Source organism: Lissotriton helveticus, chromosome 8 (assembly GCF_964261635.1).
Source record: "Lissotriton helveticus chromosome 8, aLisHel1.1, whole genome shotgun sequence".
NCBI lineage: Eukaryota > Metazoa > Chordata > Amphibia > Caudata > Salamandridae > Lissotriton > Lissotriton helveticus.
Genome location: NC_136069.1, coordinates 631729618 through 631752128, shown reverse-complemented (window position 1 = coordinate 631752128; position 22511 = coordinate 631729618). Strand labels below are relative to the sequence as shown.

At 49.7% G+C, this 22511-nt stretch overlaps 1 protein-coding gene across 8 annotated transcripts in view; it reads left to right on the top strand.

Moving 5' to 3' along the window:
• RBM26 (RNA binding motif protein 26) overlaps positions 1–22511 on the top strand; it is an 812370-nt gene that overhangs the window by 500363 nt on the left and 289496 nt on the right. For all 8 annotated transcript variants that reach the window (XR_013599857.1, XR_013599856.1, XM_078657487.1 and 5 more), the window contains exon 14: positions 9825–9956. Coding sequence is in view for 6 of the 8 variants with exons in the window: in XM_078657487.1 (XP_078513613.1) it covers positions 9825–9956 (132 nt within the window). In the remaining 2 variants the exon portion in view is untranslated. The remainder of the gene's footprint in view (positions 1–9824; positions 9957–22511) is intronic.

Genomic DNA, 22511 nt, shown 5'->3' with positions numbered 1-22511 from the left:
ATGCCATTTGATGGCAGTCGCCTATTTGGTGACAAAGCGGACCACGCGCTGGAGCGCTTCAAGGACTCCAGGGTCACGGCCAAGTCCTTGGGTCTCTCGACCCAGACCCAGCGCCAGCAGACGGGTTCGTTTCGGCCCTTTCGTGGCCAAGGGAGAGGAGGTCCCACACGTGCTGCCAGCCACGCGGCGCAGAGCGCTCCCCAGCGCGGTGGCGCCCGTGGTTTCCGCCGTGGTGGCGGTAGAGGCCAGCGTCGTGGTCAGTCCACGCCTCCCTCCGCTGCGGCATCCAAGCCTTCCTAGTCCGAGCTTTCGGGCTCACGTGACGCCAGTGGGTGGCAGGGTTCGCCATCACCACTCCCGCTGGCGCGCGATAACATCGGACAGGTGGGTGCTGCAGCTTGTCCGAAGGGGCTATGCCCTCCCCTTCGAGTCCACTCCTCCAGCCATGCCACCGCAGAACCACCGTGTGTCGGGGGACCACTTGACACTTCTGCAGGAGGAAGTTACGGCCCTCTTGGCCAAGGGGGCCATCGAGCGCGTTCCTGGGCCAGAAGTAGGGTGTGGTTGCTACTCCCACTACTTTCTGGTACCCAAGAAGGACAAGGGAGGCCTGCGTCCTATCTTGGATCTACGGAACGTCAACGGCTTCCTCCGGAAGGAGAAGTTCAAGATGTTGACTTTGGCTCAGGTCTTGGCTGCTCTAGACCCACAAGACTGGATGGTAGCGTTGGACTTGCAGGATGCGTACTTTCACATCCCCGTCCTGCCGGCCCACCGGCGTTACCTGCGGTTCACGGTAGGCCACGAGCATTTTCAGTTTATCGTGCTCCCATTCGGCCTTACCAGCGCCCCACGGGTGTTCACGAAAGTGATGGCGGTGGTCGCAGCTCATCTGCGCCGGTTAGGGGTTTCAGTCTTCCCCTACCTCGACGACTGGCTGTTGAAGGCGGGCTCGCCCCAGACAGTCGTCCACCACCTTCAGATGACGGCAGACCTCCTGCACGAGTTGGGGTTTTCCATCAATGTGCCGAAATCACACCTGTGTCCCTCTCAAAAGCTCCTTTTCATCGGAGCGGTTCTCGACTCGGCGCAGTTTCGGGTTTATCCCCCGGAACGGCGGGTCCGGGATATTCAGGCTCTGATTCCCATCTTTCAGCCGTTATCCCGGGTTTCGGTCAGGTTGACGCTGCGGCTTCTGGGGCTGATGGCCTCCTGCATCCTTCTGGTGCATCACGCCAGATGGCGGATGCGGGCTCTGCAGTGGGACCTGAAGTTTCAGTGGGCCCAGCATCAGGGCAACCTATCCGACCATGTCCTGATCTCGGAGGGCACTGCGAGACAGTTGCAGTGGTGGCTTACAGACCGCGATTGGGTCAGGGGCAGATCCCTCTCCCTTCCCCAGCCGGAGCACGTGGTTGTGACGGACGCGTCCCTCCAAGGCTGGGGTGGCCACTTGGGAGAGGCGGAGATCAGAGGCCTCTGGTCTCCGGCGGAGTCCCGGCTCCATATCAACATGTTGGAGCTGCGGGCGATTCGCCTGGCACTGAAGGCATTCCTCCCCTTTGTCAACGGGAGTGTAGTGCAGGTGTTCACGGACAACACCACCGCCATGTGGTACTGCAACAAACAGGGCGGTGTGGGGTCGTGGACCCTTTGCCAAGAGGCTCTGCGCCTCTGGCAATGGCTGGAACGTCAGGGCGTGACTCTGTCGGTTCAACACCTGGCAGGTTCTCTGAACGCCAGGGCGGACGAACTCAGCCGTCGGTGCTCGGTGGATCACGAATGGCGTCTGAACTCGGATGTGGCGAGAGGCCTCTTTCAGCAATGGGGAGAGCCTTGGTTAGATCTATTCGCCACAGAAGAGAACGCGCAATGTCATCAGTTCTGCGCGTTGGAGTTTCCAAGACGGCACTCGCTCGGCGACGCCTTTCGGCGCGAGTGGAGTTGCGGTCTGTTGTACGCCTTTCCGCCTATACCACTTCTGCCCAGAGTGCTGAAGAAGATCAGGCGCGACCGGGCCCAAGTTATCCTTGTGGCTCCGGACTGGGCTCGAAGGTACTGGTATCCCGAGCTACTCAGCATGACAGTCGGTCCCTCGATCCGCCTGCCCCTTCAGGAGGACCTTCTGTCGCAGCAGCAGGGGACGGTCCTCCACCCGAACCTGTCCAGTCTCCACCTCCATGCGTGGAGATTGAGCGGCGACAGTTGAGGCCATTTGACTTGCCTCCTGAAGTCTGTGATGTCATTCTGGCAGCCAGGCGTCCCTCCACAAAGTCGGTATACGCCTGCCGGTGGAACAGATTTGTGGCATGGTGCACAGCAAAGGCTGTGGATCCCCTTTCTGCCCCTCTGTCTGAGGTTCTCCTCTTCCTCCTTTCCCTTGCCCAGCAGGGCTCTGCCCTGGGCACTATCAAGGGCTATCTTTCTGCCCTTTCCGCCTTCTTGAGGCTACCTGATCAGCCATCTTTGTTCAAGTCCCCTATTGTGTTAAGATTCTTAAAGGGCATCACGCACATGTATCCTCCAACTCCGTTCGTGATGCCTCAGTGGGACTTGAACCTGGTTTTGACTTTCCTGATGTGCGCTCCCTTTGAGCCCCTTCATTCCTGTCCTCTCCGTCTTCTCACCTTAAAGACGGCCTTCCTGGTAGCCATCACCTCTGCCAGGAGAGTGAGTGAGCTCCAGGCTCTTTCTATTCAACCTCCTTTCTTGTCTGTTCATCCTGATAAGGTGGTTCTTCGGACTAGACCTTCTTTCCTGCCCAAGGTAGTCTCTGCTTTTCACATTGGGCAGTCCATCACCTTGCCCTCCTTCTTCCCGCCTCCGCATCCTTCAAAGGATGAAGAGCGGCTCCATCGTCTGGACCCAAAACGTGCGCTTTCATTCTATATGGATCGCACACGCCAGTTCCGGGTGGATGACCAACTGTTTGTTGGCTACGTGGGTGAGAAGAAGGGAAGGGCGGTACAGAAACGGACCATCTCTCGGTGGGTCGTCCTGTGCATCAAAGCATGCTACTCTTTGGCTCGGAAGGAGCCTCCTGTTGGGCTGCGGGCCCATTCCACTCGGGCCACGGCGGCTACTACTGCCCTGGGCCGGGGAGTCCCTTTGCAGGACATTTGCCAGGCGGCCACGTGGGCCTCGCTGCACACCTTTGCGAGGCACTACTGCCTGGACAGTCAAGTCCGGAGGGATGGCTTCTTTGGCCGTTCGGTCCTCCAGGACTTTCTGGTGTAGGTTGTATTGGTTCGCAGACCCACCACCGGGGTTGGTATTGCTGGGGTATCTATTCTAAGGTAAGGAATCTAATACTAACCTGTTTCTTTCAGATGAACAAGTTACTTACCTTCGGTAACGATATATCTGTAAGAAACAGTAGTTAGTATTAGATTCCTTACCGCCCCGCCCGTCCTCCCCGTTCTGCGAACTGATACCTAGGGTTAAGGACATCCCTTTCAGGGCCCTAGTTTCAAATGGCACCAGTGTTGGTTCTCACATGGCTCTGCGTGTTCTGGCGCGGAAAAGCTGTGTGCAAAGAACTGACGTCAGCGCGCGGAGGCGGCGTCTATATACTCCAGCGACGTCATCACGGCGCACGACGCCGACGACGCGGAGCCGCAGGGGACGCCTGCAGACGACGCCTACCGACGCGCAGGGGTACTGCTACGCAAAAGTTTCCGGATCCAGACTGACGCCTGGGGATATTCTAAGGTAAGGAATCTAATACTAACTACTGTTTCTTACAGATATATCGTTACCGAAGGTAAGTAACTTGTTCGACGGGGTGACGTGGCAGTCCCACTGCCATTATAATCACCCCCTAAGTTTGGTGTGCATGCAAATCCTTAATTGCCAATCCCTGGTGAGTTGCACTACTACTGCTGAAACAAGGCCAATGGAGGTACGAATGGGTGAGGCAGACTGGCCTCGAGGGTTCTGTGACCTCAGTGACAAAGTCACTGTCAATCTAGGGGGTGCTTTTTCGTAGGCCTGCCCGCAAGACTGGAGGTGAACTGCAGTATGGATTATGGTGGACAGGCCTTCAAGGTTAACTCACCAGCAGGTGGAGCCTAAAGGTGGCAAGACACCAGGGCTTCTAAGGTATGTCGGGCCTTCTAAGGTGTAGCATTGGAATGAGCTCTGTCAGGAGTGTGGTCTGGTGGACTGGTCATGAAGGCTGAATATGGTTCTCCAGTTCCAAATTCAGCAACTCTGGCCAGAGTGCCACATCCTCTCCCACACTGAACACCATACTGCCTTACTGAGAGAAACTCACACTGCCTTTAGCTAACAGCTCAATTGTGCTGCGACTAAATTCAAACTATACACTAGACAACAGTAAAATGCTGCCTGAAAAAAAAGTAATAACACCCTGGAAAAAGCAAACGCTCATAGGGAATGCAAGAATAAGCTAAGCATGTGAAATGTGATCAGGAACAACATGGTTACCTTTATGGTTTTAAATTCATTATTCAGAAATAAGTAAGTGATTTTGCCTGAAAAGTTCAGGACATGACTACAGGACCAGGAAGGGACCCGTTTTAATGTCCATCGCCTATATCCTTTCAAAATGTAAGCAGTTTGATTTAAAAAAAGACCACATCCCCAAACACAGAGCCGTAGTACACATTTTATAAGCTAAAATAAATAAAACTGTTGAAAATTATCATAATAAATGGTTCCACTTCACCCCTCAACCAGGTATTGCAGTCCCCTTAGGAATGGTGCACTTCACCACCCTGGGAAAACAATGTTAGTCAAAGAAAGAAGATAAAAAGAAAGTAGCACTTTCACAAACTCTGTAAAGTAGCGCTAATGTGTGTGGGTTTAAATAACAATCTGGCCTGTCTGCTGACCACTCTGTATTGCTTTATTTAGGTACTTAATTATTTTTTCTCTCCGTCCCAAGTGTACTATCGTAAGACACGGTCTAGTGTCTCAGCATGATGTCAGCACACTTAACACCCACCCACCACCAGGCGTCATTGGTCAGATGACCCTGGCCAATAAAAGGGGCTGAAGGCACGTGCTGAGAGCCCATTCACCCATCCCATACCACTGTGTCCGTGTCTGCCTCATTGCGTGCATGCCTGCGTCATAAGGGCCTAGCGCCCCTCACCTCAAATCACCACAATGGCGACGAGGCGGAGCTGTGCCCAGCGTACCACAGCCAACTGAAGACAATCGTGGGGAAAGAGGAGAGAGCTGAGGGGCGACGTCGCGTCCCCTCTCCCCCACAGAATCGGTGACGGCCTCCGAGAGGCCCGCGGGGCGTGTGCCTTGCCCCGGGCCCAGATGTCCGTGAAGAGGTGACCGGGAGTCCACCCCGCACCTCTCACGTTTACCAGGAGAGAACGGACCAACCGGAGCCCACCCGCGCCGGCCGCGACGGCCCCAGCTGTGAGGCGACCTCCGCGGAGCCCACCCGCGCTGATGACAAGGCCCATGGGCCGGAGGTGAGCCCAAGCGCAAGGAAATGCTTCGGGGGGCCGCGTACGCCAGAAGCGACCCCCCCCTGTGTGACGGTACACCAAGCGGAGCCCACCCACACTACCATGGCGCCTGGCCGGGCGCAATGCAGCCGAGAATGACCAGAGAGAGAAGCAAGGCCAGCGGAGCCCACCCACGGCCTGCCTGAAGCGACTCCGACCCCCGCCGCGCAGCATAGGACTGAGGCCTCTGCGGCGACGAGGTAATGAGCCCGCAGCATGTGAAGAGCTGCCGGGCGCTGAGAACTACTGCGGAGCCCACCCGCGCAGCAGGAGAGGTCGACGCTGCGAGTGCCCACCTCGCAGGAAGAAGAGCAGTGTGCAGCATGAAACCACGGCGGCACTAACCCCCCCCCCCCCCCCACCCCCCCCCACCGCCAGCGAGTGAGTGATGAAGCTGCTGCAGGGGGGAGGAGAGAGCGAAAGTGCAGAGGAGTCAGAGCGCGACCGGCAGCGTGTGAAGAGCTGCCAGGCGCTAGTGCACAACACGGAGTCAAGAGGAGCAGTGCCCCCCCCCCCCCCCCCCCCCCCTGCCAGTAAGTGCAAGCACACACACCACGAGGGCAGAAGTCAGCCGCCCGCAGCTGACAGGAGCGGCGTTAGCCCCCCCCCCTTTTTTTTTTTTACCCGTGCAGCCCCGTCATGAGGAGGCTTACCGGAGGACTGGAAAAGCCGGTTGACAGTCCGGTGAGAGGGTGTCCGGTGGATGCAGGCAGAGTAGTGTCCCGAGCCCGGAGTGAGACCCAACGCCCAGCTTCGCAGCTGCACCGGACCACAGCACCAGCAGTTAAGAGGAGATACACGCAGTGGGTGACGACTGCCAGTGCCTGGAAAGTGTTTCTTTGTTTTTTAGTGGCCATAGGGTATACTGCGCCCCGATCAGATAAACTACAGGGCAGTGCCTGAGGCGAGACACACACTGTGGCGACCCCACACAGAAAGGGCTGCGACATTGACCACAGAACAGTGCTAAAGCTGGCCAGAAGGAGCGACAAACTTTCCCCCATGACGATGCAAGGCATACAGATATGCCAGAATGGTGCTAGGGCACTACCCAGTTCCGGGTGACCGAAGGACACTGCGCAGCAGCGTGCCAAGGGCGCAAAGACTCTGCGACTGCCACCCCGAGGCGCGATGCGTAAGAAAGCAAGGATATACGTGACCACATGCCAAAGACTGCAACTAGAAGGCACTGGTCTGAGATAGTGCAAGGAGTGAAGGAACTCCACACACCAGGAGAAGGACGACAAAGCAGCGGCGCAGTCCGCCAGAAGCACAGAAGCCACACGGACGGAAAGCACGGTGACGCCTAGTGGCCACAGGCTGTCACCGCTGCCAGAAGAAAGTAAAGGAGCACCACCACACGAAGGTACAGTGGTTCCAAGACTCCCCACAAGGCAAGTGCGACACTGAGGAAGTGCGACGCCCGCCGACACTGCTTCAGAGTCCCTGGAAGGAAAGCAAGCACACCCGTGAAGTAACGGGAGCAACCTGAACACGAAGAAGCTCGGAGTGGTGACGTAACCCTCCGCACCCAATGAAGCACAGAATGAGCGCGGACAAAAGCGCGCCAACGCTAAAGCCCAGGAACGGAGCCAAACGCGACCACACAGATGACAGCAAAGCGTGAGGACTCACGCAAAAGACCACCCCGATGGTCACCCCACAAAGCCGATCCCTCAGACGGTCGCACGAAGAATTCAAACGTTCACACGATGTGACGCATCCCAGAAGCCGGCCACGCCAGATGGCCGCACCAAAAGCCGACCTACCGGGTCCCGAAAGGAGGTGACCGACGCAAGGGTCAATGAACAGTGACATAGCAAGTGTTCCAGCAAGAAACCGAAGATAGCCTGCCAGCATCGGCAGCAGAATGGACCGGCAAGAGGTCCAAGAAGTTCGAACACCAAGACACAGTCCACAAACATGGATCGTGAACTTCAACAACCTAAATGCAACGTTCAAAGTCAAGATCAGGAGAGAAGATCGCAACGACCGGTCCAGTCACAGACGAGAAGGAGACAGTGTCCGAGGTCCAGGACAAGTCTGTCAAGGCAAGAAGAGACACCATTGCCAGTATTTGACGTGACCAGCAGTAGAGAAGACTACGTGGGAGTCGTCGCGATTGAGTTATGGGTTTTGTGTGAACTATATTCTTTCCCACAGGTTGGACTTAAGTTAGTTTAATTTTCTTAACTAAGGTTGGGAGGGATGCACTATCGTAAGACACGGTCTAGTGTCTCAGCATGATGCCAGCACACTTAACACCCACCCACCACCTGGCGTCATTGGTCAGATGACCCTGGCCAATAAAAGGGGCTGAAGGCACGTGCTGAGAGCCCATTCACCCATCCCATACCACTGTGTCCGTGTCTGCCTCATTACGTGCATGCCTGCGTCATGAGGGTCTAGCGCCCCTCACTTCAAATCACCACACCAAGGTATTTCTTTGGAATATAAAACGGTCAAAAAATGATGACATTTTCAGCCAAAGAGCTCACCTTTTTTGGATCCATTTCACAGGGGAACAAATAAAGAAAAGGAGAGGCAAGAGAGAGTACAAGAGCTGTCTCTTGAAATCAGCACTTAAGGAGGAGCGAGACAGAGAGAGATGGAGGAATAACGAGAGAGGGGAGGAGGGCAGCTGCCCTAGGCAGATCAGGAGAAGTGGGCACTGTGCTTGACTTCTCTGGGCATGAAGGAAAAGAGAAATTTTTGTTTCCTTATCTGCCTTTCCCAGACCGCCACCGAGCCTTCCTGCAGCATAACAAAGGGCAGAAAGCGGGTGGCCTCTTTGACTCCAGGCAGGTAAAGTGCAGGGCCATTAGGTAGCGTTTTCGGCGCTAATGGCCGTGTGAATAACAGAAGGGAGAGGGGACATTCTTTTGTCCCCTCGTCCCCACACACTTGTCTCCTGTGTGCCCCCCACTACAAAATCTGGGGGGATATATCCCCCGCGTCCCCCACACTTCCTACGCCCATGCCGACACCCTTACCTCTTCACCGCTTCAGTGTGCACCTAGCGACTGCCACTGCAGCTCCTGGAGCCCCAGATGCGTTGTTCGTCTTATGTCAGCCGCCGCCGCAGCACCACCACTCCCGGGCTGCGCCCCAGGCCGCCGCCACCGTGGCTCGTCACGCTGAGATGCGGGATCAAAATGGGCTCAGAACGCAGCCCCCTGTCGCGCCCCACCAGGGACATGATCCAAGTGTGGTAAAGGATCGGAGGACAGGATATTTAAGGGATTAATGATTTAGGATGGACGGAGCTTGCCTAGCACAAGTGTGCCAGCTTGGCTGCCAGGCCACGCCCCTCCAAGGTAGGGATTTTTTAATGCGGATTGGGAATTGTATCTAATTCTAGTACCAATACTAAACATATACTCAAAGTACCTACCAAGGCACACATTGTGTGAGAAGGGAGCCACAGTGGCTTTCCTAGGTAACAACCTATTACCACGGGCTACTACTTGGCCAACACCACACACCTTTACAAAGCATTACTTTGTAGACCGTGCAGTCAACAGGCTATTGTTGGGTAGATGGTATTAACAATATCCTAATGTCAGTCTCATCTATCGGCTAACCAGTGCTTGGGAGAAAGCTAGAGTCTTTGCAGAGCATGTATAGCTATGAACTGAAAATGTTGCCTACCCTATAAGCATCTGTTCATAGCATCTAGTGTCACATGCGCCCATCCTGCTCCCTCAAAGCATGAAGTGGTGTTATATTTGTTTGCTTTAACTTTTTAACGATGTACAGTGTACTCAGTAGTTTTACTCTTCACTCCCCTTTTACTTTCCACCCACCGAACTGAAAGCAATCAAAGAGGGTGTTGGTGCCCATGCACATTGTGGACTAAGGGCAGAGTCACAGTACGTTGTGTGACTCGAAGCTTCGTTGAAGAAAAACAAGTTCTTATGTCTGAGCCCCACAATAAATGGCAGGAGTATTCATAGAATGTAAATCTGTAGCACTATACGGTATGGACAGATGCTTACAAGTTATGTAACATTTTGTTTCTCAAAGGAGCATATCAAGGATTTGGCTTTTAACTTACCAAATGCACTTAGTTTCGCCTCCATTTTTTCTTTTTTTTAAATACGCCTTTTTAGTGAATCTTTGTTTTAAGTTAGATGGAAATTTCCAAGTACACTGTATATTGTTGGTATTAAGCAGGGTAGCCCTGTTTAGTAGCCGATCAGTGTATCTTTAATGTTGTAACAAAGTTTTGAATCTGCAGGGGGATGAATGTCCAAACAAAAGGTTTCACTAGTCAATGTATTGCATCTTAACTTGTAGTTATTACAGAAAACAAACTTTTCTTTGCTATAGGTGGTGCAGCCTTCAGCCCAGCAGTCTACTCAACCAGCTGTAAAGCAGTCAGTAAAGGATCGCTTAGGGCCAGTACCTGCGGGTAATGTTGATCTTGCTGAGACTCGCATCTCTAGTCCAGAAGTACCGCAGGTATTTACAATCTCACTTTTACCAATTTCATTTTCTTTTTAAATGTACACTTGCCGTATATGATCAGATTTTAACTTTGCTTTGAAACTTTATTTTTGAAACTGAATAAACTGAAGAACTGTTAAGCAATATAAGCAGTATCCTCACTAATACACCCACAATGCCTTCCTCCAATACAATTTGGCATTTTCTATATGCTGTTTGCCATGTGAAAGTCATAAGGACACCTAAACTCAGAACACTGTTGTATTATCAGTCTCTTTATTAGGAAGGAAAATTGTGCATGGGGAGGATCTGACGGAGAGGGAACAAGGTGAAAACACAATGCGCATTCTCACTATCATAACCAGGTCTATACCACTGTCTAGAAACCTGAGAGCATTATTTTTCTGGGCTTAATGGAATATGATAGCCAACAATGCTTATTTTCACCACACAGGTCTTGAGCAGGAGAACTTAGTCAGGCATTTCCACCCTTCCCAGCAATTCCTACTATCTTTTTTTACATGATTTTGTAAACGTTTGTGCTGCCACTGGGTTACAACATAAAGTACAACTTCCCCTCCTCCCCGCCCTCAATCTTGCCAGTACCCACATTGGAGAAGTTTATTTTTACGTAGCAGAAGTTCCATTTTCCGCGTTATGGTGATTTCACTCAAGTCAAGGAAAACACAGACATTAGTGCCACTTAGAGTGGCTTTTTTTGCTTTATTGTAATTTTCATACATGCTGGTTAGAATCCCAGACTTATCAGGAAGTCTATCCAATAATTCTTCTTATTCTTAACCCCTGATCTGGTAACTCTTTGTTGGTTGTTTATTCTGGCATTCACGAAATCTGAACTCATGATTTCTGCTTGTTCTCCAGGTTTTCTGTCTTGGACGCAAGTTGGGAGCTTGATGTATAAATAAAAAAAATTTGGGTGGCTGAATTTTCGTTTCATGATACTTCGGAGTTCCCTTTTTTTCTAATAACCATTTTATGATATCCTACATCTGTCTTGTCAGTGGAACCTCTGAATTCTTCCTTTGTCCTCTTTGTATAAAAGAGCTTCTCTTTGTTGAACCTTGAGGCACTTTGCAGTTCCTTTAGTGTCACCTTTGTTAGCGATCCCCCTTGATGCAGGGATACTCCTTTGGCAGCTCTATCATCTGCCTTATATTCACTGCCTCTCTGCATGTAGGAAGTCTTGGCGAGAAAAGGTCCGGTTTCTTTCCCTCTTTGTTTGTTTGTCAGTGACATGCTTGTACGGTTTAGAATACCTAGCTAAACAAAGGGGAACTCTCCGCCTGACAGTGCTCCTCAAATCACATTTTGCTTAGATAAGCTATTCTTTCATTATCACAGAGTGAGTGTACTGCTTAGAATGCTTTTCTTGCACCAATCCAGCAGCTCATTCACTTAGCCTTGCTTTGCTGGCACACTGTTCCTCCTTTGATGGAGTCCCATATTTCTGGTTCAGTACAGCACTATTTGGATGCACAAAGATGACATGGGGTAGAGCAGGCTGTGTGAAGGAAAATGTCATAGCCTGTAAACCATCCAGATGTGCACTGTTATCTTGATTCCACAGTGGATGACATCTGTGGAATCTCTGGGGCAGCTTACAGATAGCCTCTGTGGCTGTAAGCTCTGCACTGCGAGGCATGCAGTCTCTTCACCCAGAGCCTGTCACACTTGCCACTCACACCACTTGACCTTCACTGTATGATCACAGGAATTGCTCTCGTGCCACAGCTCCCAAAGTGAGTGTTGATTATAGCAAGTTTTAACCTCAGATTTGCAAGTTTGCATTCATTTCCCCTTTCCTTTTCATCTAACTTGTGTTATGCAAGATAGTGTATTTTGCAGTACTTGCATCATTATCATCTAGGTTAATTTTCTCATTCTGCCACTTGCACTTTCTGCTTGAAATGCACATTTTGGGGAATTGGACTTGTAAAATCAAATAGTGTGGGGTTCTATCCCACTAGGTACCTCTGGGCAAAGATTACTATACTTATGCAGCCACTACATTATGCCAGTCCCATTTAAGTCATTTTGTTCGCTGCTACTTGTATGAAAGAAAGTTCATAATTTCCAGGCCTTAGAAGGAGGCGGGGTAAAATGTTGCCAAATTTCTCATTCTCTTCAGGCAATTTAATATCCAGCTTCTTCAGATCCATTGTTTGCCACAGGCTGTGAATCCATGAATCTGTTGGCGCAGCAATAGTTTTTTTCCTGTATAGTGTTGAGTCTCTTTACTGCTCCCAATTAAGGTTCTTGCAATATTTTACCCATGCAAACTCCACCCCATATGTGATCACTTTCATATTCAGCAGTACGACTGGGGGGTTCCTAGGTATACGATTGCCCAGAATAGTGTACATGGCTCTGTAGTTCCTTCAAAAGAGCTACAGTGTAGAGCATTCCCGCCATATGTGGAAGAAAGTGCCCTTCTCCGATCTGCACCCGCAGAAGCTGCCCAAGGTGGCTGGATATATAGTTTTAAGTCTGTTGGACGTCAAATACTACCTCATTAGCAATTTGTATTCTATATCTCTATGCTGAAGGCATTTAAAATTCTTAGGCAGGGTATGCCAGTGGGAGGACCAAACATTATCTCTGTAGATATACTCTAGGTTCACTTCCAAGGCCTTGTGATAGGATCACTCAGGTGCAGACAGTCTCTCTCAGGATTTGATAGGATTTCCCAATCAGACCTTTTGTTGTAGTGTAGATGCCAACAATTTTTCAAATGGAGTTTGAGGTCCTACTGTGGCTTCTTTAATCTCAAGATGCATGGCCCAGGGCCTTATTTGAGTGTATTACAGTTTATCTGTCTCACTCAGCCTGAATTCTCTTTTGCAGTCATTAAAAGATGTACTTGTTCCGTTGTTAAAATTCTCTCGGATCGTTAAGTCAACTTCATTTTTTTCCATGCCCAAACCTCCCTGTATCTAATCCTGGTGTGAATTCAGGGTTTGCATGATTCCATGGGTACAGGGCAACAGGCGTGGACAGGCCCTGTGTAGCAGAAGTACGCTCCCAAATCTTCAAGGATCTCTTGGTCAGGTCCGTTATTTATAGCTATATGGGCTTCCCGGTATGAAGTATCCATGGTCAATCCCAGACATCCCTGCCTACTACAACTCTATTCATAAAAAGCCATTGCTTTTCTGATTCTCATGCTGACCACGCAACCATTATTCTGAAGTTATGTACTTCTAAGCATTTGATCAAATGTTTGGCAGATCTCCCTCACATGCAATTCCGAGTCTGTGGGGACCGAGGTGTTTAAAATTTCTGGCCTATCTGCTTTTGTCTTAGCCCATGCTACCATCTCATATTCTTCTAAGCAGTTATTGACTGACTGCTGAAGTTTCAGGTGCTTTTAAAGTCAGAGGACGTAGTCCGAAAATAGGCTGATTTTATGTTTCTCGCCACCGAGGGTCACTCGCTGTGTCTTGGGTAGGGATCCTATATGCGTGGCAAGGGGTTCAATCGTCTTAGCCCATGCTACCATCTCATATTCTTCTAAGCAGTTATTGACTGACTGCTGAAGTTTCAGGTGCTTTTAAAGTCAGAGGACGTAGTCCGAAAATAGGCTGATTTTATGTTTCTCGCCACCGAGGGTCACTCGCTGTGTCTTGGGTAGGGATCCTATATGCGTGGCAAGGGGTTCAATCGTCTGGGCAAAGAGCACAGGTGATTTCGGACATCTCTGGTGGGTAACTCTCTGCAGTGTAAACTTGTCTGTAGAAATTCCATTAACTCATTTGCTGGCTTCAGGCTGGATGTAGTTGGCAGTATCCATCATTTGAACTTTGGCCTAAGCCCATTGTGTCCAAACTGCTCTCCGGAACCCACAGATCACCCTGTCAAACCCTTTCTCTCTATCAAGTATACCAGGAGAGCTGGGATCCATTTCTTCCTACACTACTCTATGATATGGGCCACTTTCCGTACATTGTCTGCGCCTTGCCTGTGCCTGAAAAAGCCTACCTCGTTCTACTCAACAAGAGCCGGTAGAAGCGTTCATGCAATAGTTTGGTAAAAATGTTGACGTCCTTATTCAAAGGTAGCATGGCTCCAGCTACCTACCCTGCCCATCTCAGCAAATTGTGCCTTCAACTTTATAAAGGTACTAGCAGCTCGTCCCGACGTTGTCCGGGCACTTACATGTCCCACACCGAGTCAGTGTCCGCTCCGGCCCGTCCCGACGTTGTCCGGGCACTTAGACGCCACACACCGTGTCAGTGTCCGCTCCCGCCGACGCCACGACGTAATAGAACGCTATCCTGACGCCGATGCTGCAGGCGTGAGTATCAGACCGCACACGCCCACAACGCTAAACGACACGCCCAAACGCTATTCGCACGCTGTATAATGGCTTTTCACATGCCCACCTCTGAGCTGGTGCCACTCCTACGGACTACTTTGCCTCACAATGTTTTTTCCCCTTACAAAGTATATGTTGGGCTGCTGTATAGCCTATGTCCATCTGCTGCAACTCCCCTTTACAATGCTGTATTGGGTGTTGTGATCGGTGCTGTACTTCTTGAGCTTACCTGCCTCAAAGGTTTCAGCTCTCTTTATAATAGTAGTATAGATACAAAAAAGTGATGGATGGAGTGCTTGAATTAATCTCAGTCACTGGTAATTATTTTGGACCCCATCCCAATCCATAGTTATTTTGCACATCATGTCACCTCAGTTTGGACCCAGCTATATTCAAATCAAACTTGCTCCAGTCGGAACAGTCTGTCCTGAACTGCCAAGCCAGGTCCTCCCTGAACCGAAACACACGCAACCCAGGACCGGTTTCGCCTAGATATGGGTTAATCAGCCAGGTACAGCTTGGTTCCAGTGACAGTGTGCATGGGACACATGTCAGAGCATACTCGTCCTACTTAGGGCATCTGTGAGAAAATAGGAGTTCGAGGCATATGAGCTGCAGACCACACACTGTGCATAGATCACAAACTGGTGTTGGGCCTGGATGTTTGTACTTTGTTGTTGTCCTGGAAAAGTCTTTGGAAGTCACAAGATAGGTGACTCCGCCTTTGGACCATAGTGCGCATGGGCATCGGCTCCATCTTCAGATTGTTTTTTCCGCCATCGGGCTCAGATGTGTTTATCGTGCTCCAACTCGGTATTGTTACCGATTCTACTTTCGACGCGCAATCCTTCACCCTTTCTACTGTATTGTTTTCGATTGCGAACCCACATCTTCGAGCATCTCAACAACTTTGAAGTCTTCGATTCCGGTTGGCGACTAAGGCCTTTGGGCTACCTGGGCCTATACATCTGGCTCATGGAAAGGACTCCATTCAAGAAGTGTACTCAATGTTGGTCGAAATTCCCACACACAGATCTGCATGAAGTGTGTAACCTCTGCCTTTCACCAGAGCATGAGGCCAGGGACTGTTCAACTTGTGCCTCTTTCCGCTCCAAAAAGACCATTTGGGATCGTCGAGCTCGAAGAAGCATGGCTCGCTCGCCGGCTTCCATTCCTGATTTATTTATTTCTTTATTCATTTATTTAGAGGTTTTATATAGCGCTGGCTGGACCCAGGGGTATCAGAGCGCTTTACATTTTTGAGACAAGAAGGTCAGTAAGACATGGGTCATACATAGCATAAATGAGTATAAACAACATATAAGTCTCCGCCAGACATATTTCAAAATGATAAATAGGGGAAATAAGAACACCGAAAAGTGGGAGATGTGATAATCAAAAATAACCAGGCATACATTGAAAAGAGAGCCGGAAAATTGCAGAGGAGGATAGGGGAGGTTGGTGGTCAGATTGGGTTTGTAAGGACGAGAGCAGGAGGGGCAGAAATGAGGGCAGACGGAGGAAAAGGGAAGGGGGGGTGCAGGGAGGAGTGAAGGTGGTAAACAGGGATGTGGAAGTGACGAGGAGGAAGGGCGAAGGAAGGCTGAAAAGAAGGGAGGGCGGATGTATCTGAGGTCGGACAGAAGTGGCCAGTGGAAGATAGCAGATATGGATTATGGTCCCTAATATTTATTGAGGAGATGTAGTTTGAGTTCTTTTTTGAAGCAAGGGTAGAAAGGGTTGCAACGAAGGTCAGTTGGAAGGGCATTCCAAATGCATGGAGCGTTGCCAGAAAAGGACCGAGACTGGGTGGTTTTCTTTTTTTGAAGGGGGGGGATAAGAAGGAAGGTATTTGTGCTTCTCAAGGAACGGGAGCAACCGGCTTTTGTGAGTTTGTTAGCGAGGTAGGTCGGTGTATTCTGATGGTGAATTTTGTGTGTAATGCAGGCTGTTTTGTACGTGGATCTACCTTCAATGGGGAGCCATTTAAGGGTAGGGGAGATGTGGTCGAATCGCAAGCAGTCTAGCCTAGCTGCAAGGTACAGCACAGATTTAAGCGGTGCGAGGTGGATCTTGGGAATTCCGGTGAAAATGGCATTGCCATAGTCGATGCGAGAAAGAACAAGGGATTGGACTACTAGTTTGAAATCGATAGGGATGAAGGGCTTGATTTTCTTAAGGTGGCAGAGAGTGAAGAGGGCTCCTTTGGCAGAATTATTGATGTGTGTCTTGAGGGTTAGGAGGTCGTCAAGTGAGATACCTAGTGATTTGACTGAGGAGGACAAAGATAAGGAGCAGTTGAGGTCATTAAGGTCAGAGATCCAATTCTGAATAGGGAGCTGATTGTTTTTAGGGGAAAAAAAGAATTATTTCTGTTTTTTTAGGGTTGAGTTTGAGGTGGTTAGTGTGGAACCAGGCTTGAATCTTGATGAGAGTATTGTTGAGGTGAAGGATGTCAGCATGGGTTTTAATCTTATAATAGAGTTGGGTGTCATCGGCATAGAGATGGTAGTTGATCCCGGCTTGTTTAAGAATGAGTGTGAGGGGTTCCATGAAAAGGTTAAAGAGAGAGGGAGAGAGGATGGATACTTGCGGAACTCCTAAGGAGATGGAGGTAGGGTTAGATAGGCAATTTTGGATTTTGATTTGTTGAGAACGGTGTTGTAGGTATGAGACGAACCATTTGTGTGTCATACCATTTAGGCCGAATCGATCTCTAAGAACATTGAGTAGAGTAGAGTAGAGTGGTTAACAGTATCAAATGCTGCAGAGAGACAAAGGAGGATCAGAAGGCTAGATTCACCGTTATCGAGTGAGTGGTGGATGTCATCAACAATGTTTAGCATGGCGGTTTCAGTGCTGCATCCTTTCCTAAAGCCAGATTGGAAGGGGTCTAGTAAGTTAAAGTGTTCAATGTGTCTCTCTAGTTGGAGAAGAACACATTTTTCCAGGGCTTTAGAAAGAAGGGGAAGGTTGGAGATGGGACGAAGGTTATTGAGGTCGTTTGGGTCTGCCAAAGGATTTTTGATAATATGGGTGATTTGGCCTAGTTGCAGTGAGTTGGTGACACAACCGGTGGCAAGGGAGCTGTTGATAATAGAGGTCCAGGTAGGGGTGATTATATGTTTGAGGTTTTGGACAAGTTTGGATGGAAGAGGGTCTTTGGTGTGGGAGGAAGGCTTGAGTTTGGAAATGATGTTAAAGACGTCTCTTTCCGTGACTGGCTGGAAGTTAAGCCAAGCGGCATTATTTTTAGTAAGAGAGTTAGGATGATTGGAGTCCAGGAAATTGGGGGGCAAGGAGGGGTAAGGAAGATCAGAGTTATGATGGGCCGTAGGGGGAGTTCTGATGGAGGGTGGGATATTAAGAGAGGTGTTCGGATTGGTGGTAGGGATCGCAGTAGAGAGGAAGGATTGCTCAATTAGTTTAATTTTGTCTGAAAAAAAGAGAGCTATTTCTTCACATCTAGTCTTCGAGGCCAGTGGGACAGGGGGAGCGGAAGCAGTTTGATTGCGTACAATGTTGAATAGTTCTCTTGGCCTATTCTGAGCTCGATCTAGTTGTGATCTGAGGAAGGAAGTTTTTTGTCTAAAGATGTTTTTTGTAGGACGATCTAGCAAGTCTGAGGTTGTCCAGGTTAGAAGGAGAGGGGTGCTGTCTCCATAATCTTTCAGTCAGTCTGAGTCTACGTCTTTCAATGTTTAGGTCTGTGTTAAACCATGATTTGGAGGGGATATTTCTTTGTTTTTTGAGTATGATTGGTGCTAGAAGGTCAAGGGTAGCAGTGACAGCTTTGTTATATTGTTCGGTTAGTTTGTTCGTGTTGAGGGAAGGATGGATAGCGAGAAGCTGGGCCTGAAGTTTGGATTCAAGTAAGTCGGGAGTGATATGACTGAGATTTCTGATCAGTTTCATGCGTTTAATAGTTTTGGACGGAGGGGTGGAGGCAGAGTTGTTTATGGAGAACAGGATAAGTTGATGGTCGGACCAGTCAATCGGAATGATGTTAGATAGGAGGGCTAGATCTTTGCTGGTAATGATAGCGTCAAGGGTGGCTCCTTTGGAATGGGTTGGTCACTGACAGATTTGTTTGAGGTCATTAATTTCGAGAAGGTCATACAGGAGGGAGATTGAGGGATCTTTAGTATCATTCCAATGGAGGTTAAAGTCTCCCAGGAAGATGTTTTTAGATTTGGAAATTGAGGATTGCGTAAGAAGGTTAGATAGCTCGTCGATGAATGGGTAGTGATTTCCAGGCGGATTATATATATTGTGAAGGCGGATGCGGGGGGAATCCTGTATTTTGAGTTCGGCTACAAGGTATTCAAAGGAGGCATATTCGGCGTTATTGATAAGGGAGAGCTGTAGTTCGTCTTTGAAGATGATAGCTACACCACCGCCTTTTCGTATGGGTCTATCTTTCCTAATGATGGAGTAGTCCGGGGGTGAGAGTAGGTCAAGAATGCTAGTAGAGTGTTCATTAAGCCAGGATTCTGTAAGGAACGCGATGTCGATGGATTCGCTAAGGATGGTTTCAGAGATTTCTATGGCATGTCGGGCAGCGGAGCGGCAGTTAACAAGCATGCAGGTGAGGGGTTTGGGAGTGGGTTTGGGAGATGGGAGGGTATGAATGGAGGTGAGATGAGGAGGGGGGCTAGGTGAGACAGGTGAAGGGGGAGTACGACTGGTTCCCAATATGACGGGGATGCTTGAGATGGTGGGAGGCGTGTACATGGTTGGTGAGTAAGGAGGGTAGGAATTTTGAAGGTCGGAAATCTCCTGGTGAGAGAGGGTGCAAGTGGTGCGGAATGGTCTTTGAGCCCGGCAAAGCAAGGGATTTGTTTTCCACGTTTTAGATGCGGTGGGGTTTATTAGACTAGGGCTGGCGGTGTTTTTTTGGTGAGGGAGGTAGCTGGATTTGAGGTTGAGGACATCGTTCCTGAGACGAGAGAGATCTCTGGTAAGGGTGGTGAGGTTACGTTCGATGTTGCGAAGGGAGTTTGAGATAAGAGTGAGGGGGTAAATATGGTGTGGGGGGGGGAGGAGGACAAATGGGGTTCAGAGATAGCTGCGGAGTGGGGTCTGCTCTGAGGAGGCAGTGAGCAAATGCAGGCAGGAGGCCTGATCTGAGGAGGAGAAGAGCCGGAGTGAGAGGGGGGATAATGGGAAGAATATGGTTCAGCGAGGGAGAGGATGAGTTGGGAGAAGAGGTGTGGAGGGAAGTGAGATTCAGAAGGTGTGAGGCTGAATTGGGAGGGGAGGAATGAAGCGGTGGAGGAGGAAAGGAAGGGGAATATGGGTGAGGATGAGTTGGGATAGGAGGGTGTGAGGATGAGTTGGGATAGGAGGAGTGAGGGGGGTTGGAGGAGGAAAGGAAGGGGAATCTGGGTGGGGAGTATTGTGATACGGTGTGAGAGAGGATGAGTTGGGAGAGGAGGAGTGAGTGGGTGTTGGAGGAGGAATGGAAGGGGAGACAGTGAAAGAGGGCACGGAGGGAGAAGTCATAGGGAGGGGAATGGATGGGCTGATTGGGTGCAAGGGAGATTGGGAGTGAGGGGGTGCGGAGAGGATCAATGGGGAGGGGGGTTATTGTGAGAAAAGAGGGGATATGTGTCAACGTTTGCATAGTGTCATTAGATGTTGTAAGGTCAGGGGCGGGAGAAGTGGGCTGGTGGGGCGGGGTCGGAGGGGAGAGAGGAGGTGGGAGGCTGTTGGTGGAATTGGAAAGTTGGATGGTCAAGGATCTGAAATGGAGTTCGAAGGTGTTAAGATGGGGTACGGCCGCTTGGATGAGGATGTTACCAGTTTTAAATATGGAGATTTTGATTTCCCCACGAAAGGTTGGAGAGGGAGTGGTGGAAAGTTTGTCGTCATGGGGTATTTTGGAGGTTTTAGTGACTGGGAGATGTTGTGTGAAAATGCTTTTCCATTTAGAGGGGCGTTTGGAGTAGAAGATGTAATTCGTTTTAATGGGGGCGGTAGGGCTGTAGTAGTTGTCAACAATAAGTGTTTCAGGATTTCGAATGAGGAGGTTGTGTTTGAGTTTTTGATGACATCTTCCAGGAGGGCGTTGATGTTCCAGAACAGGAGCGGGTTGAAGAAGGCCTCGTCCGCGCGTCTGAAAATGATGACTCCAACGTCACCACTCCTGGGCAGCCGGTCATTAGTACAAACGTCGACCCTGCCCCCCTCCCCCGTCACCAAAAAAGGCTTAGATTACACCTTCAGGCCCAGGTGCATACTGTGAAAAAGCTCCTCATGCCCCGCCTCCGGGCCCAGCCAAGAAGCACACAACAAAGCCTTCAGGCCACTCTAACTCTAGTCAGCCTACCTTTGGTGCCCAAAACCAGACCCCGGCACCAAAGAAACCACCATCCTCCGTGCCGACCACTGCCTCGGCATCCACACACTCGCTACCCAAGCCTACCGGCACCAATTCTTCCGCTCCAAAGAAACCATCGGAGCCGGCACCCAAGCCTACTGCCTCCAACCCTTCGACTCCGAAAACACCATCAGAGTCCACCAACAAGCCGTGGCCGAAAACTACAGACACTCACTCTTCGGTACCAAAAAGAGACTCAGAACCAAACAAACAGCCGGTTTCACAGGCTCTTCCAGATACCTCAACACCCTCACAGGTCCAAGCCTAAGGGTCACAAAACCACTTTGGAATCAGTGCTGTGCAAACATTTGGAACCGAATAAATCCGCACCGAAAGACATTCCTCCCACAGAAGAGCTTTTTAAACCGGATCCCACTCAAAAAACTCTCCAAAAAGATCCATAAACTGGTCCACTGACTCAGTTCTAAAAAACAGACCCCTGGACACGCCTACACCTGCTCCACCACCTAAGAAGAGGGACATTGCAACATCTCCTCTCAAGATCCCTTTTCCACCTCCTCATCTACCTCCTCCTCCTCCTCCTCCACCTCCACCACACCACTCTCCTACACTTCCACCACACCACTCTCCTACACCTCCACCACACCACTCTCCTCCACCTCCACCACACCACTCTCCTCCACCTCCACCACACCACTCTCCTACACCTCCACCACACCACTCTCCTACACCATCTCCTCCATCAACAGACGATGCTGACAGTTCTGATGACACAGGGGAGGGCGCACATGAGGAGCCACTTGGGGACGCTAGTCTGCCTCATACCACAGACCCATGGGCCGATTACAATACACCAGACTTCCCTAACGTGCCACAGGAAGACTTCTATCCTTCTAGACCTTACCCTCCTGAGGATACCATGGGCTTCAACCGGCTAGTCCACAGAGCTGCACAGTACCATGGGGTTAACTTACACACAGAACCCGTGGTTGAGGATTTCCTAATGTATACTTTTGATATTTCACAAAAGACCACCTCCATTCTACCCATGCTAAAAGGGGTTATTAAACATGCAGCTGAAGTGTTTAAAGACCCAGTTAGGGCTAGGGTCATCAACCCAAGAATAGAGAAAAAATATAAGCCCGCCCCAACAGACCCAACATACATCAAGGGCCACATACCATTAGATTCTTTAGTAGTCTCCAATGCCAGGAAAAGGGCTAACTCTCAGACATCAGGGGATATTCCACCTCCTGACAAAGAGTACAAACTCTTAGATGCTTCCGTCAAACACACAGCGTCTCAAGCTGGTAACATATGGCGTATCACCAACACTCAAGCTTTGTTAGCTCGGTATGATAGGGCGCACTACGATGAGCTAGAGACCCTATTGCAACACCTGCCTGTAAAAAAGTGGCTCTGTATATACTGCACCGAAGTAAGGTTCGGTGTGCAGAGTCCACAGTCCCCAGAGGTTTGGCAGAGGCTAAAGTCAGATATAACCTTACTCTCTAAAGTGGTAGCTTGGTCGAGCAGTAAGGCAGTATCGGAGGACAGTGTAAAGCACTTGTACACACAGTCAGCAAATGGTCTCACACAGTCTAGAACTGAACTCTAGGCCAATTGTTTTGTATATAAAAATATATAATTGTTTTATTTTAGAACCACAAGTAGGTATAAAAATACTTTCTCAGAATGAGCTGCTACAGTTGAATACTTTCAATAGCAGTAGACGTTTAAATTCAATCGATACAGTCGTTGCAATATACAACACAATCTTAACACAATAATAACATTGAGCTCAATAGGAAGTTTTAAGTAAATGCAATAAAATCACTTTACAAATGTTTTTCTTGCTCAGGGCTGGATCCTGGATTCAGCCCTGGTGCAT